Here is a 20,008-nt window from a genome sequence, read left to right as displayed (position 1 = left end):
CAAGAACAAAGAAGAATGGATGGAGAAAATTGCTCCTCCTTGACTGAATTCCACCTCTTGGGATTTACTAATAATCCTGAGACCAAAGCAACCATATTCACCATGTTTCTGGTTGTATATCTCATTATTCTTGTAGCAAATCTTGGAATGATCATTTTAATTAGAATGGACTCTCAGCTTCAAACACCAATGTACTTTTTCCTCAGCCACCTCTCCTTCTGTGACCTCTGCTATTCCACAGCAATTGGGCCCAAGATGCTGGTGGACCTCTTAGCCAAAGACAAATCCATTTCCTTCTATGGCTGTGCTCTGCAGTTCTTCATCTTCTGTATCTTTGCAGATTCTGAGTGTCTCCTGCTGGCAGTGATGGCCTTTGATTGCTACAAGGCCATTAGTAACCCCTTGCTCTATACAGTCAATATGTCTAGCAGGGTGTGTTTCTTGCTCATGGCTGGGGTTTACCTGGTGGGCATGGTGGATGCTTTGATACATACAACTTTAGCTTTTCACTTATGTTTCTGTGGGTCAAATGAGATTAATCATTTCTTCTGTGATTTACCTCCATTTTTCCTCCTTTCCTGTTCTGATATTCAGGTCAATGAGCTGGCATTATTCACTGTTTTTGGCTTCATTGAACTGAGTACCATTTCAGGAGTGCTTGTCTCCTACTGTTATATTATCTGCTCAGTGTTAAAGATCCACTCTACTGAGAGAAAGTTCAAAGCTTTCTCTACCTGCATGTCTCACTTAACTGCTGTAGCAATTTTCCAAGGAACCATACTCTTTATATATTTCCGACCAAGTTCTGCCTACTCTCCAGATCAAGACAAAATGGTCTCATTGTTTTACACCTTTGTAATTCCTATGTTAAACCCACTGATATACAGCCTAAGAAATAACGATGTGGAAAGGGCTATGGAAAAACTTAAAAATAAAAGATGTTTTAAATCTTACAAGAAATATACACACAGTTGTTTTTGTAAAATCATATGGTAAAATATAAGAAACAAAGTTGTCTCAGATACATTAATTTAATACCATGTATATTTTACCTAAAGCCATATTTTAAGAAAATTTTCCATTTCCTGAAACATGTCATGCTTTGTGATGTGTCTTAAATTGACATATGGTACTCCTTGTTTGTGGAGAACTTTACAGGCATTTCTTAGTGTGCCAACATTTTATGTGCTCATTGTATCATTTGTGAATTATTTCAATTATTTTAAGATTTATTGAGTTTTTCCTAAGTGCTTATTATACATTTTGGTGCTTTGTATTTCATGGTGAATCCAGCAATTTCTATACTAATGAATCCTATAATCCAGTGGAAGTTATAAATCTTAATTAATATTGCTCTAGACACTCCTGTAACAGAGAAACATCTTCAGCAGTTAACATTATGTCCTCAATGTAATGAAACCAATGTACAGCGGTGGGGAAGAGGAAAAGAATCAAATCTCTCGCCACCATAACAAGCAAATAGTGGCATTATGTAAATAATCTTGAGGGAGCACTTGAAATGTCCATTGCTGCCCCTCCCAGGTGAAGATAAACTGGTCTTGGGCAGATAGGACTAGGGGATACTAAATAATGCATTGGCCAGATCTAACACAGCATAATACGTGTCCAGGTCTCTACTAAGGGTTTCTAACAAAGAATTTATGCTTGGAACTGCAGTGTATATAGGAGGGATCACTTTGTTAAGTTCCTTATAGTCCATGGTCATATGCCAGGACCCATCTGGGTTCCTTCACAGGCCACACAGGACTATTAAAAGCACGGTGGATTTCCTGGAGGATACCTACTCTTTTTAATTCCAAAATAATTTAACTAAATTCCTTATGTCCTCAGGGAAACTCATATTGCTTGATGTCTATGACTCTTTGTGGTGGGTATAGGATCACTGCTTCCCATTCTGCATTCCCCCTCAGGTCTTGAATTCCACTCAAAGTTGGAATTCTCCCACAGATGTGGTCCAAGTCAATCCTATGATGACATCCACTCCTAGAACATGTTCTGGTATTGGGGAAATATAAACTTAATATGGTTTAGGGGAAGTGTGTCTTACTTGCAGGAACTGAAATACCTGGCATACTAGGGTGGACTTTCTTCTGTACTTATCAATTTCCAAGGGGAGGTTCTTGATACCTCTCAGGGTTTCCAAAGATAAAGGTGCACTCTGCCTTGATATCAATCAGAGCCAACACCCACTACTTGTTTGTTCTTAACCAATGTATTGTAACCTCCACATGGGCCTCTGGTCCCTCTGCAGGGCCCTGATCTGAGGGTAACCTCGGCCCCACTCATAGTCTCAGGGGATAGGCAGGGTCCATCCAATGACAAAGGCCACTTTCTTGCACGGGGCAGTAGGACTCAGAGGGTGATACTGTTGCTCAGACTTCAGTTCCTTCCAAAGGCTAACCAAAACCTCATTCAGTTGCTTATCTATCTTGTTCACTGCCATTCTGGCAGCCACTAAGTCCACCCACATCTGCCTTTGGATCACATTCAAGGAGCCCTTGGATGGTCATCTCATGTCTCACGGATTTCTCAGTCTTTTGTTTCTATTTTCCCATGGTTCACACCTCCTTCTCTCAAGCCTTATCAGTTTCACCCAAATCAGCTATGGCTTTTCCCACCTGGTACACTAAGGGACTAATAATAGCCACCAGTGTGCACAACCAGGAGGGAGGAGCCACCTGCAGGATTCTTGCTTTCATTCCTGCAGTAAAAAGTTCATTGTCTGTCCCCTCGAAGTGCTTGGCATAAATGGTGTGGCTAATACCTAACCCCCGAATTAACTCCTGTAACTACTCTACAGAAGACCATATCCCGACCATACCAGGAGGATCCCTCTCATTCGTTCATACCCTTCTGCAACACAAAATGATCCAATCTGTGAGGGCGTGTATGTCCACTTTGTTCCGAGCTGCATGTAAAAACTGCTGGAGTGCAAGATAGGTGGCTAAGCTACTCATTTTATCGCCCTAGGCTCCATTTAAAGAGACACCATCTCCCCTGATATCCCACAGACCTAATAACCAATTTGCAATATTTTCCTTCCCTTTCTACTGGAATTTCCCACACAACTCAATTAGCTCAGTGGGAATGTACCCAAACATTGTCATGGATACATGGTGTGATTTCATGTCTGGGATCATCGGGTTCCTGGATAGTTTTCGTCTTAGAGTAGTGAGCATCCGAGCCTGAGGAAGCCATTCTACACTGTCAGACTCCTCCTCCACTATCACTTTCATATTCAATTCACTAATTGATCCACTCTCCCACAGATTCTGCGTTTTCACTTCCCAGGCAACTCTCATCATCCTGCCCTGATCCTTGCCTTTGGCACTTTCCTTCCCTTAATCTTTACAGACCTGAAAGTGAGTGTCTCTAATTGCTCACCCTGTTCTCAGATGTGGCTACTCAATACATCAGTCATTGCCACATATGAATGGTGCACATCTCTTTCTAACTGCTGCTCTTCCAGTAGGGCTCTTATGAGTGCTTAAGCAGCTAGATGGGCTTTGGTGGTGATCCAAACAGAACGGAGCAGTGTCCTTCTCAAGGCCACTACTGCTTTCCTAGCTTCCTTTCCATGCTTATTAATGCATGCGTCTACTCACAATCATGCTATGCCACCTGGCATTTTGTGGGTATCCTGATTCTCACATGGCAGGCTGCATGTATCAAGCATGCGGGCTAGACTTCCTCACATCGAGGTTGCTGGCCAACCCAGGATTTACCCTATAGATGCTTCATTCTCACTTGCCATTTCTTCTGTCTCCTGGTTGGCTCACATATTGTCCAGGCATGGACCAGTAACTTGAAATTTGCCTAAAAAATTGGAGGGTACCAAGAGACTGAAGAAAGAGGTGAGCAACTCCAGTGTGGTGGTGAAGGAGCTTTATTAGGGAGACTTAAGTATGAGACAGTACTTTCTGGCAGCAACAGAACCAAAGAGACCTCCACACACAGCAGTAGGGGGATAGAGGTTTTATAGTGGTCAAGGATAAAAATGGCTCCTTGCCAGGGAGTTACATAAAACTGCCTCAGCAAGGTCACATAACGGGTCTTGAAAGACAGCAGTGAACCAACAGTAACAGCAGTGAACTAACAGAATGTGTAAGGGCAGCCATGTTTCACCTCACAAAGTCTATTTTCTGCTTCATATGGATAGCTTGAGTTCCAGCTGATGTAACCCAATCAAGTTAGGGAAAGAAGGTAGACTAAGGTTCAGTCAGCTCAGAGCATATATCAGGAATCACTGGGAAGGATTTTGAGAAGATACAAAATTACACTTCCAGTACTTTTCTATTATGTAAAAATTTACATGTCGTTGTTGTTAGGTGCCGTTGAGTCTATTTTGACTTACAACGATCCCATATGACAGAGTAGAACTGCCTCATACATGATCTTTATGAGGGCTGATTATCAAGTGTTTCTCCCATGGAACTGCTAGGTGAGTTCAAACTGCTGACGTTTTGGTCAACAGCTGAGTGCTTAACCGTTGTACCGTCAGGGCTCCTTGGTACAGATAATAGCAAACTAAAATTGTCTTTAGAAAAAAATAGAACCTTGCTATTATTAAAATTTTCTACCATGTACACAGTTTTTTTTTTTTTTTTTTTTTAAGAATCAGGCACACATGATCTATATTAGTTGAAATAATCCCTGAAGCCTCTTTATTTTTGCTTTTTGTTCATCACTCACCAGCCAAAAAAAAAAAAGCCTAAAATATTTTAACAATAAATATTAAATTGCTATTACTTGTGCAGGCCTTGTGCTGGGGCCTTCAGGATAGACAGAAATTACCCAAGTCTGATGTTATTTCTAAGGCACTTATAATGCAGTAAACAGACACATATAAGAACCAAAAAAACAAGTAATTCCAGAAAGTATGCTAAGTGTAGTGGACATTATACTCATAAAATCATTGATAAAAGGGTCAATGTTATGTGCTTGGGGAAAAGAAATCAGACAGTGATTAGTGAAAAAAGTGGAATATAAGAAAACCATTGAAAGATTGTTATATTTCTAAATCAGGAAGTGAAGAAGATTGTTTCAGAAATGAAAGAAACAGAAGGAACAATAAAAAACAGATCAACATTATTAAGTATAAGATCTTTTTTTGAGTGTCATTAAATGTGTGGTTTGACTGAAGGAAGAGGGTATAGATTCAGGGTAGCCATGAAGCATTGCCTTAAAATCAGTTCTATTACCTTTTGGACATTTATCAGTTTTGTGAAAGAGGGAAGAATTACAAGTTCAGGCTTTGCTAAGGTTGTTGCAGCATTCAAGGGGGAAAATACAGAGGCAGAAGTCTAATTAATCACATGTTTTCATAACACAGAAGTGTGAGGTCTAAGGCTTTAGATATTTAAGTCCCAATTGTCACTAAGTAAAAATAAAATGCAATCTGCCTATATTGCACAGCTACCAGAGGCAAGGACAAAGAGACTTTTTCACCACAGTTAGGTTTCTAAATCTCCAAATTTAAAGAATATAAAAACAAAACAAACAAACAAAAAACTTGCATTTGGAAATGTGAAGAATTACATTTTTAGGAAATCATAAAAAATTATAAATACTACTTTCTTGTTAGAGGAAGTTGAATATAATGGCACTTCATTGGATTAGTACATAAACAGTTTTACTGACTTTCATTTTAATAAAATTTCATAAGAAAATCATTGCTCTTTGTTTTCAAATCATTATACAACCTATTTTTAGAACAAATATATACCAAATTTAAGAATTTTTTCTAGTTTTTTTTTTTTTTTTTTGTAAATCTGGTAATACTTGAGGTATCACATTATAAATCCTAATGTGAGTAAGTTCAAGTCCGTATGAACCACACTATATTGATTTAGGTCTAAAAATATTAAATAGATAAAAATCAGATGATCACCTATGCACCAATTTTCATAAATCAACAGAGACTAATGCACACATGCCCACACACACGTACACACACGAGCCTATATATCAGAGACATAGTTATTATTCAACCTCTCATTTCTATTTTTAATGAAAAAAATCAAGTTTAAAATCCATACAGATTCAAATATATGTGTTAAATTTCTTGTTTATACTTTTCATCCCTTCCTTTTGCAGATCAAGGGACTTATTCTTTGGCACCAGACCGCTCCTACAGGTAGATGATGATAATGTAACAAAGCAGTAAACACATTTCTAGACAAAAAGCTCATGAAAACATATTTGATATCTCAGTCAACATTAAAGACAACTTTAGACCAACAACAGTAAAGTGACAGTCACGTTATTTTCATGTCAGAGTTATGCTCATTTTTTCTGAGTCTAATATACACATGTTAAACTAACCACAATTCTTGAAGAAAGAAGTAAGTATGATCACTTTTATGTTCAACTGGACAATTAATTTTAATTAATTTTCGTAAGGCTGTATATTCTAACTTTGTATCCTAATTAAGTGCCTCTTTTATATTATATTTGCCTTATAATGAGCTCTCAGTTCATGCAAATCTGCTGTCTGAGGTAAGTCAGTGAAGGCCCAGGCAAGTAACATAAATTATGAATGAGTCATGAATTAGATCTAGATTTAGAATCAAAGTTTCTCGACTTTCTCTCCCAGACACTTAAACTTTTGTCGGTCACATAACAGTGTCTCTAGAAGTGACACTTGCCTGGACTATTTTCTGAAGACAAAAAAGACAACGTACTGAAATAAATCCTAAAGGATTTACTGATAATACTGTTTATAATGTCAAGAGGAATTAAAACTTTGATGCTTTTTCTTGATTATTTCTGTAGCATTTTAGAAGAACAACAAGAATGGATGGAGAAAATTGATCCTCTTTGACTAAATTCTTTCTTGTGGGGATTGCCAGTAATACTGGAATCAAAATGACCTTATTCTCTGTTTACCCAGTTGTTTATCTCATTATTCTGGTGGCAGATCTTGGAATGATTATTTTAGTTAGAATGGACTCCCAACTTCAAATGCCAATATACTTTTTCCTCTCCTTCAGTGACTCTGCTACTCCACAGCAATTGGACTCAGGATGCAGTAGGCTTCCTTGCCAAAAACAAATCAACACTCTTCTATAGGTCTTCACGTTCCGTATGTTTACAGATTGTTTACTGCTGCTGGTGACGACCTTTGCTCAGAGCAAGGCCATTAGCAACCCTTCGCTCTATATAGACAACATGTTTAGCAGGCTCTGCTCTGTGCTCATGGCTGGGGTTTACATATTGGGAATTATGTATGCTTTGGAAAATACAATATTAACATTCCACTTATGTTTCTGTGAGTCAAATGAAATTACTCATTTCTTCTATGATGTCCCACCTGAATTAGTGACATTTACCATTTTTGGTTTCATTGAAGTGGTTACTCTTCCAACACTTTTTCTGTCTTATTGTTATATCACTCTATCAATGATAAATAGCCACTCTGCTGAGGAGAGGTCCAAAGTTTCTCCACTTGCACTTCTGACTTACCTGCTGTTGCAATTTTCAGGGAACTCTACTCTTCATGTATTACCAAGCAAGTTCTGCCTACTTTCTAGATCAAGACAAAATAAACTCAATGTATTTTTACCCTTGTCATCCTCACGTTAAACCCTCTGATACATAGTCTACAGAACAAGGATGTGAAAGAGGCTCTTAAGAAACTTTAAAAGATGGTTTTATTGAAAAAATATATATATTTTCTCCCAGTCTCTAATCATAATATGTGAAAATCAAAATAGTTTCAACAAATTTGATGTATTCCAATAAGTATTTATACCATATTCCAGGAATACCTGCAAAGTTCCCCAGAAATGTAATGTGCCATTATGTGTCTTAAATTGATATATGGTACTCCCTCTTTGTGGAAAACGTTCAGGCTTCTTAGTGTGCCAAATTTTTGTTTGTTCAATGTTTCAATCATGAATTAATTTATTTTTTCTAAGATTTATTGAATGCTTACTAAGTGCCTATTACACATCTAGGTGCTTTGAATTTTATGGTAAATTCAGTAGTTTTCTTTATAATAATGAATCTTATAATCTAATGGAAAGTACAAATATTAATTAAATAATCATTGAAATTATTCAAGTTGTTCATTAATAATAAGTTATAATTATTCTCTGAAGTAAAAAGACTGGGATTACAAATACAAAGCAGATTAATCAAATCTGGTGTGCAGAATTAAGAAGTCCTCCATTGAAATGGAAACATTTAGCCTGGGATCTAAACAATGAGTCAGCCTTAACTGAGATATACTAGTGGAGAGAGAAGGTAGTTGGACCAGCAATTGGAGAGGCTTTGAGGTGAACAGGACCATGCAATTTCTGTAGAAATTAAAGAGGGTCAACAAGGCTAGGTTATAGAGAGCAAAGGGACTGCCCTGATGAGTTAAATCTCTGTGCTGCAGTTCTCAGCTCAATAATTTCCTTCAGGAAACATTTCTTCCCTCCTGTATTCTCTAAGCCCTGATTAAATATTCCTTTCTTTGGTTCACACCCCACCATGTGCCTGAGGACATTGTTGAATCTGTGACTCTGTTTTCTCACTGAAATATTTTAATCCATCCTACTCTGTCTAATTCAAATATTTGCTTTCCTTTCACTCTCTGTCTCTCTAACTCATATGCTTCTCATATATCCACCATGAAAATATTATTATCCAACTAAGACATTACCAATATCTGTGTATGCTTTAATATTATAGGTCTTTAATTTTTTTTTTTTTTTTAAATCTTAGTTGCTTCTTTCTATCCAGGTCCTGGTATCCCTTAACATAAACTTAATACAGTTGTTGCAGATTAGAGTTTATGTATGATAAACCAACAACTTGGCCCATACTGGTGATGAGCTAACTAGCAAATTTTCATAAACCAAAAAGATAATAATGTTAAATAATCCAGTGTGGGATTCTTTCTTAAGAGGTAGCAAATTTTAACCTAGCTAGAAACATCTTATTAACTAGGGAACTAATAAGAGGAAAAAATGGGTCTGAGTCTCTTACTCTAAACTTACAGTAAGTGTGACCTTTGACAAATCACTTCTTTATTTGGACTTCAGTTCCCTCTCTGTTAAAAGAGAAGCATGAACTAGATAATATTTTTGTGCTTTCCAGCTGGCATATTCTGTATCTATATACAAATGATTCTATCGCTGCTTTAATTTAATTTATTTTGGAGAGATTATAAAATAATAATAATAGCAGATGAGTGATATGATATTTATCCAAAGGATTGTGTTGTATCCCTAGGCCAATTTTACCTGAAATGTCAGTGACAATGACGACAGCTTCTAAGTAGCATTCTGGTTGTACTTCTTCCAAGATAGATTTGTTCATTATTTTGGCAGTTCACAGTGTATTCAATATTCTTCCCCAGCACCACAATTCAAAGGCATCAGTTCTTCTTAGGTCTTCCTTATTCATCGTCCAGCACTTGCATGCATATGAGGGGATTGAAAACACCACGGCTTGGGTCAGGTTCACCTTCATCTTCAATGTAACATCTTTGCTTTTTAACACTTTAAAGAGGTATTTTGCAGCAGACTTGCCCAATGCAACAGGTCTTTTAATTTATTGAAGGCTGTTTCCATGGTGTTGATTATGGATCCAAGTAAAATGAAATCCTGGGCAACTTCAATCTTTTCCCCATTTACTATGATGTTGCCAGCCTCCAAAACCATGTAAATCATTTCCTTGATACTGTTTGTGAGTTCTGTGAGATGTTGCAGCAAATTATGGAACCCAAAGACAGGAGGGAAAGTACTGAGCAGAAGGAAAGTCATTAATGTTAGAGATGATGGAGTGGTATAGCAGTTTGAAAAGTTGGACATTTGGGACATCTTTAACATACGCCTCATAGGAACCAGCTTTGTGTTGATCCTTATAAAAGAAATTATTCATTCACCTAGACATGAGTGGATAGAGTATATACTATTTTCTATACAACATATTAATGAGATTCATCCTTGTTGTGGGCTGACATGGCTGGTATGGCCATTTCGAATAGGTCAAGTATATGGTCTACTAAGCCAGGAATGACAAATTGAAGAAGGTGTTGCATTAGTCATCAAAAAGAACATTTCAAGATCTATCCTGAAGTATAACACTGTCAGTGATAGGATAATATCCATATGCCTACGAAGAACACCAGTTAATATGACTATTATTCAAAGATGAAGAAACTGAAGATTTTTACCAACTTCTGCAGTCTGAAATTGAACATGCAATCAAGATGAATTGATAATTACTAGTGATTCGAATGCAAAAGTTGGAAACGAAGAAGGATCAGTAGTTTGAAAATATGGCCTTGGTGATAAAACAATGCAGGAGATCACATGATAGAACTTTGCAAGACTTTTGAATGACTTCTTCATTGCAAATACCTTTTTTCAATAACATGAACGGTGACTATACATGTGGACTTTACCAAATGGAATACACAGGAATGAAATCGACTACATCTATGGAAAGATTCCATAGAGAACACAGTATCATCAATCAGAGCAAGGCCAGGGGCCAACTATGGAACAAACCATCAGTTGCTCATACGCAAGTTCAAGTTGAAACTGAAGAAAATTAGAAGAAGTCCATAAGAGCCAAAGTACAACCTTGATTATATCCCACCTGAATTAGAAACCATCTCAAGAATATATTTGACATGTTGAACACTAATGACCAAAGATTAGAGGAGTTGTGGATTGACATCAAGGACATCATATACGAAGAAAGCAAAAAGTCATTAAAAAGACAGAAAAGACAAAAACGGAAGTCACAAGAGACTCTGAAACTTGCTTTTGAACGTCAAGTCGCTAAACCGAGAGGAAGAAATAAATGAAGTTAAAGAGCTGAACAGGAGATTTCAAAGCGTGGCTCGAGAAGACATAGTAAAGTATTATAATGACATGTACAAAGACCTGGAGACTGAAAACCAAAAGAGAAGAACACGCTCAGCATTTCTCTAACTGAAAGAACTAAAGAAAAAATTCAAGTCTCGTGTTGCAATATTGAAGAATTCTACGGGGAAAATATTAAACAATGCAGGAAGCATCAAAAGAAGATGGAAGGAGTACACATTCACTGTACCAAAAACAACCGTTCAACATTCAACCATTTCAGGAGGTAGTACATGATCAGGAGCTGATGGTACTGAAGGAAGAGGTCCAAGCTGCACTGAAGGCATTGGTGAAAAACAAGGCTCCAGGAATTGAGGGAATACCAATTGAGATATTTCAACAAACAGCTGCAGCACTGGAGGCACTCACTCACCTATGTCAAGAAATTTGGAAGACGGCTACCTGGCCAACCAACTGGAACAGATCCATATTTGTGCCCATTCCAAAGAAAGTAATCCAACAGAGTGAAGAAATTATCGAACAGTATCTTTAATATCACCCACAACTAAAATTTTGCTGAAGATCATTCATGAGGGGTTGTCGCAGTACATGGACAGGAAACAGCAAGAAATTCAAACTGGATTCAGAAGAGCACGTGTAACAAGAGATATCATTGTTGATGTCAGATAAACCATGACTGAAAGCAGAGAATACCAGAAAGACGTTTACCTGTGTTTTATTGGCTACACAAAAGCATTTGATTATGTGGATCAGAACATTGCAAAGAATGGGAATTCCAGAATACTTAATTTTGCTCTTGGGGAACCTGTAAATAGACCAAGAGGCAGTCATTTGAACAGAACAACAAGATACTGAGTGGTTTAAAGTCAAGAAATGTGTGTGTTAAGGTTGTATCTTTTCACCATACTTATTGAATCTGTATGCTGAGCAAATAATCCAAAAAGCTGAATTGTATGAAGAAGAATGGGGCATCAGGATTGGAAGAAGACTCAATAACTACATTCATATGCAGATGACACAACCTTGCTTGCTAAAAATGAAGAGGACCTGAAGCACTTACTGATGAAGATCAAAGACCACAGCCTTCCATATGGATTTATTTCAACACAAAGAAAACAAAAATCCTCACAACTGGACCAATAAGCAACATCATGATAAACACAAAAAAGATTGAAGTTCTAAAGGATTTCATTTGACTTGGATCCACAATCAAGCAGCAGTCGAGAAAACAAAGGACCTATTGCATTGGGCAAATCTGTTACAAAAGATCTCTTTAAAATGTCACTTTAAGTACTAAGGTGAGCCTGACTCAAGTCATGGTGTTTTTAATGGCCTCATATGCATGTGAAAGCTGGGCAATGAATAAGGAAGAGGAAAGAAGAGTTGATGGCTTTGAATTACATATTGGTGAAGAATATGTAAGATACCATGAACTGCCAGAAGAACGTACAAATCTGTCTTGGAAGAAGTACAACCAGAATACTCCTTAGAAACAAGGACGGTGAGACTTCCTTTCACATACTTTAAACATGTCATCAGGAGGGGCCAGTCCCTGGAGAAGGACATCACGCTTGGTAAAGTAGAGGGTCAGCAAAAAAGACAAAGACCCTCAAAGAGATGGATTGATACAGTGGCTGCAACAATGGGCTCAAGGATAACAACAATTGTGAGGATGGTGCAGGACTGGGCAGTATTTCATTCTATTGTACATAGGGTCGCTATGAGTTAGAACTGACTCAATGGCGCCTAAGGACAACAACAACTTACCGCTGATATCCACTATAATCTTTTGTTTCTATGTATTTGCTTGATTCATATCAATGAGATAGTACTGTATTTGTTCTTTTGAGACTGACTTATTTCACTCAGCATGATGCTTTCCTTATAAAAATGTGGAAAGTGAGATCCAAAGGTAATTAATAACCACCTGAAGTTGCAGAGATACTAAGTTTATCTGACTCCAAAGCACTTGCTCTCAATTGGTTCCTGACTACAGTGTAATAAAGCAAATCTCTCTACAAAAAGTAACTTCTTTGCTACTCTCTTGGAATATTATAGTGTTTTATGTTCAAACCAAATTTGGAAATACACAAAAATAGCAATCCACAGATTTTTAGAGGTCTAAGAGAATTTAGAGGTCATCTAAGTCCCACCTTTAAACCACAACAGAATTCTAGCAATGATTGAGGCCCAAGAAGAGCAAATAGAAAGTATCAAAACATTTGAAACATAATTTGTTTAATTTATCTTAGCTTAAAACTTGAACACTATTAACTTCTATGTAAAATGAGTGACTATATTGCACAATTCCTGGGAGGTCATAGAAAATAAGAAAAATAGTGTCACTTGACATTGTGCAAGATGGTAGTCCTATGGAGAACTTTCTATATTGGCTATGTTCTAAATAAAATTTGATAATTGTGAATTGTTGCAGGACACTGAAAAGCACAGATTTCTATCTTTATTAAACATCTACTGTCAATTGATTTTTTAGGTTATGCATAATAATTATGCACATCCATGGTATATCGTATCAACACAAAAGAGGTGTATGGAACCTGAGATGGTTGGGGTTATGTGTTAACTTAGCTAGGCCATGATTTCCAGTATTGTATAGTTGTCCTCCATTTTATGTGTTGTAAATCCTAACCTCTGCATGTTAATGAAGCAGGATTGTTGTGGGGTGCGTCTTGAGTTATAGCCTTGCAAGAGAGCATGACTCAATTCCCAAGTTACGCCCTTCTGGGGTGTTGCCTGCTTCCAAGGTATATATGGGTGCCCTCGCGGGGGGCTTTCTCTCTCTACATCTGGATCCTGTACCCAGTTTGTGATCCTCTAACTTCTGGTTTTTGTGACTGGAGCCAGAGGCTTGCTGTCTGACCTGCTGATTCTGGGATTCGCCAGCCTCAGCAGCCCCGAGGGGCTGTGGCCTGTTGTCTGACCTGATTTGCCAGCTTCCGCGGCCTTCTGAGCCAGCCTCCCATGGTCTGACCTACCGGTTTGAGCTTCTCAGCCCCTGCAGCCATGTGGATCAAGAGAAGCCTAAGCCTGACCCATGGATTTGGGACGGTGTTGTACTTCAGGATAGATCCTGAAGTGTTCTTTTTGGGTTGAATGTAATGCCATTCCTCTTCAATTTGTCATTCTAGGCATAGTAGACCATATGAGTGTCTGATTCAAAATGGCCAATACCAGTCCATTTCTACTCACTAATGCCTAAGATACCAATCTTTATGTATTCTAGTTCATTCTTGATGATTTCCAATTTTCCTAGATTCATATTTTGTACATTCCACATTCTGATTATTAATGGATGTTTGTGGCTGTTTCTTCTCCTTTTGAGTCCTATGAGAGGAGTGAGAGGGAAGGGGAAAGAGAATTTTTGCTCAGGGTTTATCTTAGTTATCTAGAGCTACTATAACAGAAATACCACAAGTGGATGACTTTAACAAACAGAAATGTATTATCTCACAGTCTAGGAGGCTAGAAGTCTGAATTCAAGGTCCAGCTCCAGGAGTAGTCTTTCTCTCTTGGTTGGCTCTAGGGGAAGGTCCTTGTCATCGATCTTCCCCTGGTCTAGGAGCTTCTCAGTGCAAGGATTCCAGGTCCAATGGACATGTTCTGCTCCTGGTACTTCTCTCTAGATGATATTAGATGACTTTCCTCTCTGCTTGATTCTCTTTTATGTCTAAAAAGAGATTGATTCAAGATACAACCTAACCCTGTTTATTGAGTCCTTATTTGTTAACATAACTACCTCTAATCATGCCTTACTGACATCATAGAGGTTAAAATTTACAACACATAGGATAATCACATCGGATCACCAAATGGTGGACAACCACACAATACTGTGAATCATGGCTGTCTTAGTCATCTAGTGCTGCTATAACAGAAATACCACAAGTGGATGGCTTTAACAAAGAGAAATTTATTCTCTCAAGTCTAGTAGGCTACAAATCCGAATTCAAGGCATCAGCTCCAGGGGAAGGCTTTTTCTCTCTGTCGGCTCTGAAGGAAGGTCCTTGTAATGCATCAGTCTTCTCTTGGTCTGGGAGTTTCTCTGCGCAGGAACCTGAGGTCCAAAAGACGTGCTCTGCTCTTTGCACTGCTTTTCTTGGTGATATGAGGTTTCCATGTGTCTCTGCTCAATTCTCTCTTTTATATCTCAAAAGAGATTGGCTTAAGACATGATTCAATCTTGTAAACCTCATCAGTATAACTGCCACTAATCCATCTTACTAGATCATAGTGATTGAATTTACAACACATAAGAAAATCACATCAGATCACAAAATGGTACACAATTATACAATACTGGGAATCATGACCCAGCCAAGCTGACAGATACTTTTGGGGACACAATTCAATCCATGACAATGGCTTAGTAAAGTTGACAAATATTTTTTGGCAACATGATTCAATCCATAACAGGGTGAACTAAGTTTATGTTAATGGTGGTAAAATGATTTAGAAAAAGATAGTGACAGTATTTGTACAACTGGAAAAATGTAATTTATTTCACTGAATTGTACATGGTGAAATTGTTGGCTTTTTGTATGTTTTGTTATGTATGATTTCACTACTATGTATATACATAGAAAGTGAGAGAAAATAGAACTAATTTTCCTTTTTTTAACTTTTTTTATTGCGCTTTAGATGGAAGTTTACAGAGCAAATTAGTTTCTCATTAAACAATTAATACATATATTGTTTTATAACATTGGTTGCCAACTCCGTAATGTGACGACATCTCCCCTTTTCAACTTTGGGTTCCCCATTTCCATCTATCCAGTTTTCCTGTCCCCTCATGCCTTCTCATATTTACCCCTGGACTGGGGTGCCCATTTAGTCTCTTATACATCGTTAAGCTACATGTATTATTGTCTAATGGGCCTGTCTAATCTTTGGCTGAAGGATGAACCTCAGGAGTGATTTCAGTAGTGAGTTAAAAAGGTGTCCGGGGGCCATACTCTCAGGGTTTCTCCAGTCTATCAGACCTTTAAGTCTGGTCTTTTTTTGTGAGCTAGAATTTTGGGCTACTCTTTTCTCCAACTCTGTCCAGGACCCTCTATTTTGATCCCTGTCAGAGTAGTCGGTGCTGGTAGCTGGGCACCGTCTATTTGTGGGGGACTCAATCTGGTGGAGGCTGTGGTAGTTGTGATCCATTAGTACTTTGGATTAATTTTTTCCTTGTGTCTCTGGTTTTCTTCATGTTTCCTTGCTCCAGACAGGATAAGACTAAGTTTATTTTTTTCTTAATACATATCATCTTAATATATATATTTTCTTAGAAAACATCATCTTAAGATATACTTTTTCTTAAAAAGAGTCATCCTTGCACCTATCAACTATATGAGTAGGAACAGCCCTTGAAATTTATTTCTATTCTTTGTTATTTTTCCACTAATCAACCAGAGAATATTTAAGAGCAAATATTCAATGATCCATTACTTTTGAAAATCCTTGTTCTAGAGACTGTGAGAATGTCAGGAGAAACAAATATGAACAGAAAAAAATAATAATTCAAGATAGTGAGTTGTGTGTAGTGGATGTTAGGCAGTCATAAAATTATTGGATTGAGGTAGTTGACATGTGGTTGGGGGAAGGGAATCAGACAGTGATTCATGAAAATAAAGGAAAACCATTAAAAGATTGTCCTATTTCCAAATAGGGAAATGAAGAAGGTTGTTTCAGAAATGCAAGAAATAGGATGAACAATGGAAAGGAGACGGGAATCATTTAGTAGAGGGCCTATCTGAGCTTTATTTGATGTGTGATTTGACTGGAGGAGGGTAGAGATTCAACATAGCCATATGGCATATCATTAAATTCTATTTTTGTTACTGGACATTGAACATTTTGAATGAAAACTTCTGGCTTTGATAAAGTTGTTGCAGCATTCACAAGGGAAAAATATAGAACCAGAAACCTAATTAAGCACATGTGTAACAAAAAAAAAAAAAAAATGAGGACAGAGGCTTCAGAGATTTAAGTCCCACATGTCACTAAGTAAAGATAAAATGTGACCTGCCTAGTGTTCACCTACCCAAAATCAGAACAGAAAGACATGCGCATCTCAGGTAGGATTCTGAATTGCCAAATTAAAAAAACTACAGAAAAAATTTTTTTTGGAAAAATGAGAATTACATATTGAGGAATTTGTAAATGAATCATTTTATACCTACTTACTCAGTTAAATAACTGTAAACTTACAGGAAACCATAATATTTTATGGTTGAAGCTATGTGAATTTGACCGACCTTGTTTGTTTGAGTAGATACTATATTCATTTATATTTTAACTAAAATTCATGAGTAAATCATTATTTTTTATTACTGTTCAAGTGATATCACTATAAATGTGAATTTTAGATTTGTTCTAGTGTTATTCTAACCATAATTGAGGTATCACGTTAAAAATACCAATATGTATAAATTCAAGTTCATACGAACCACATACTACAATACCTAAGTACAGAAAAAAAGACCATAATTTGCATTTCAATTTTTATATTATCTACAGAATATTCACACACAAATAGAAAATGAACACTTTATATTTCTGAAACATTTATTGTTTATTAGTCCTTTTCCCATTTTCATGAAATATTTAATTTAAAATCTGAAGAAATGCAAATGTATGCATTAAATTCTGTTTTTCCCACTTTTATCACTTCTCTTTAATTTGTCTACAGATTTATCCTTTGGGATCAGATCAGTAATATAACAGGGTTACAGATGCTAGAAGAAGAAGAGATGAAGTGTGATAGAACTGAATAAAACATGATTCTTTCATGTTTAGTCATTCAGTTAAAACTTAACATCATAGACCAAAACAGTAACATGATAATTTTCATTTGTTAATTTATATGCAATATCATTCATTGTTGCTGAATCTTTAAAGTCAATTATGTTTCAGGATGAATACAATAAATGTGATTGCTTTTTTGTCCAATGGGGTATTTAATTTTACATGTCAGAAATTTAGGCTTGTATCCTGTGGCTATGTCTAACTATTGTGTTTTTTTATATCGTTTTGAATCTGGAATGAGCTTTAGGTTTATTCATATCAACCACTAAGATAAGACAGTAGATGATAATACAAATGACATATGTCAAGAAAGACATATAGATTTAGAATCAAAGTTTCTGAACTTCCTGTTCCAGATGTTTTAGTTCTTTTCTTTAACAGTGACATTTATCTTGGCTTCTTTCTGTGGATAAAGAAGATAATTTATAGAAAGAAAGTGTTCTGCCTTACAGGTAATATTTTGTAAATATTCAACAGAGTTAAACTCTGATCTGTCATTCTCTTGATCATTTTTGTAGCCATTTAAAACAAGAACAAAGAAGAATGGATGGAGAAAATTGCTCCTCCTTGACTGAATTCCACCTCTTAGGAATTATTAACAAACCTGAGATCAAAGCTACCATGTACACCATGTTCTTCATCTTCTGTATCTTTGCAGATTCTGAGCGTCTCCTGCTGGCAGTGATGGCCTTTGATCAGTACAAGGCCATTAGCAACCACTTGCTCTATACTGTCAGCATGTCCAGCAGGCTGTGCTCCATGCTTATGGCTGGGGTTTACCTGGTGGGCATGGTGGATGCTTTGATACATACGACGTTAACTTTCCGCTTATGTTTCTGTGGGTCAAATGAGATTAATCATTACTTCTGTGATTTACCTCCACTTTTCCTCCTTTCCTGTTCCGATATTCAGGTCAATGAGCTGGCATTGTTCACTGTTTTTGGCTTCATTGAACTGAGTACCATTTCAGGGCTTCTTGTCTCTTACTGTTACATCATCCTTTCAGTCTTAAAGATCCACTCTGCTGAGGGAAGGTTCAAAGCTTTCTCCACCTGCACCTCTCACTTAACTGCTGTTGCAATTTTCCAGGGAACTATGCTTTTTATGTATTTCCGACCAAGTTCTTCCTACTCTCTAGATCAAGACAAAATGAGCTCATTGTTTTATACCCTTATCATCCCCACGTTAAACCCTCTGATTGATAGTCTATGGAACAAGGATGTGAAAGAGGCTCTGGAAAAACTGAAAAATAAAATGCTGTTTTAAATAGTTATACACAACATAAGCAGTTGTTGTTTTCTTCAAATCATATAGTACAATACAATACAGTCTCAGATACTTTAATACAATGAGTATTTATACAAATCCTCAACTATACTGATTATTAAGTAGTTTCCTATATATACTATACTTTTTTATGTTTTTTCAGTTTAAACATGGTACTCTCTAATTTTACAAAACATGCTGGTCTCCTTCTTAGGATGCCAAAATTTTATTTGTGCAGTGTTTCTGTCTTAGTTAACTTGTACTGCTATAACAGAAATACCACAAGTGGATGGCTTTAACAAAGAGAAATTTATTCTCTCACAGTATGAAGGTAGAAGTCAGAATTTAGGGTGCCAGCTCCAGGGGAAGGTTTTCTCTCTCTGTTGCTCTGGGGGAAGGTCTTTGTTATCAATATTCCCCTGGTATAGGAGCTTCTTAGTTCAGGTACCCCGGGTGAATGCCGTAGGCAATATAGCTGCCATTGCAAAATGCCCTGTTATGAAAACATTTCAGAATTCCAGTAAATCCCAAGAGCTCCTCTGCTATTCCAAGTGGCGTTTCTTTGTAGGACACTGAGACAAATTTGGGAAAGGTAAGATGGTAGAAAAGGTATATGGGGAGGGATTGTTTTGAAAAAGTTCCTAGGGTTTCCTCTTCCACAATATTTTCTCAATTAATCTGCACTCTTTTGGAATTGGTACTTATGAAAAGTAGAATGGCATAAAAGTGTGCTTTACATATATTAATGTCCAAACAATGTTTGGGGGGTACAAGTTTCAGTGGATTTTCTCTAATTCAGAAAACATATTCATGGCATCTAATTAACTCATCTTCCTTCCATATCACAGTTATATATTATACCGTCAGAAGACTGACCTGGTTTACATATGGACCTTTTTAATCACGTCTAGTGAGTGTGAATTGAAGAGAAGGAAACTTTAAGCCAGATAAACAATTCATCTCAAGCTCAATAAATGGAAGTCTGATACAGATTAAACAATTTGACTAATTGCAGGCATCATCTCCCTGAATTTATGCAAGGACAGGTTGGATAGCTCCTTTCTGGGAATCTTTTTTAGGGA

General features: G+C 37.0%; 2 protein-coding genes and 1 pseudogene across 2 annotated transcripts; all 3 read left to right on the top strand.

Annotated features, from left to right (window-relative positions):
* LOC101342801 (olfactory receptor 5W2-like) lies at nt 1-996 on the top strand. The gene has a single exon (XM_004389209.2). It carries the CDS (start codon nt 16-18, stop codon nt 994-996), a length of 981 nt encoding a protein of 326 aa, XP_004389266.1. The 5' UTR covers nt 1-15.
* A 5,820-nt stretch (nt 997-6,816) lies between these two features.
* Nucleotides 6,817-7,664, top strand: LOC101350768 (olfactory receptor-like protein OLF2; annotated as a pseudogene).
* Nucleotides 7,665-18,062: 10,398 nt separating this feature from the next.
* On the top strand, nt 18,063-18,926 carry LOC101350517 (olfactory receptor 5W2-like). The gene has a single exon (XM_004389162.2). It carries the CDS (start codon nt 18,204-18,206, stop codon nt 18,924-18,926), a length of 723 nt encoding a protein of 240 aa, XP_004389219.1. The 5' UTR covers nt 18,063-18,203.
* Nucleotides 18,927-20,008: the final 1,082 nt, after the last annotated feature.

The sequence above is a fragment of the Trichechus manatus genome, unplaced genomic scaffold, assembly GCF_000243295.1.
Source record: "Trichechus manatus latirostris isolate Lorelei unplaced genomic scaffold, TriManLat1.0 scaffold00236, whole genome shotgun sequence".
Classification (NCBI taxonomy): domain Eukaryota; kingdom Metazoa; phylum Chordata; class Mammalia; order Sirenia; family Trichechidae; genus Trichechus; species Trichechus manatus.
Note: the sequence above shows the minus strand (reverse complement) of the source record. Positions and strands in the feature narration are given on the sequence as shown.

What these genes read in the sequence shown, in the direction of transcription:
- LOC101342801 (XM_004389209.2), top strand. Translation starts at nt 16, where the DNA reads ATGGATGGAGAAAATTGCTCCTCCTTGACTGAATTCCACCTCTTGGGA.
- LOC101350517 (XM_004389162.2), top strand. Translation starts at nt 18,204, where the DNA reads ATGGATGGAGAAAATTGCTCCTCCTTGACTGAATTCCACCTCTTAGGA.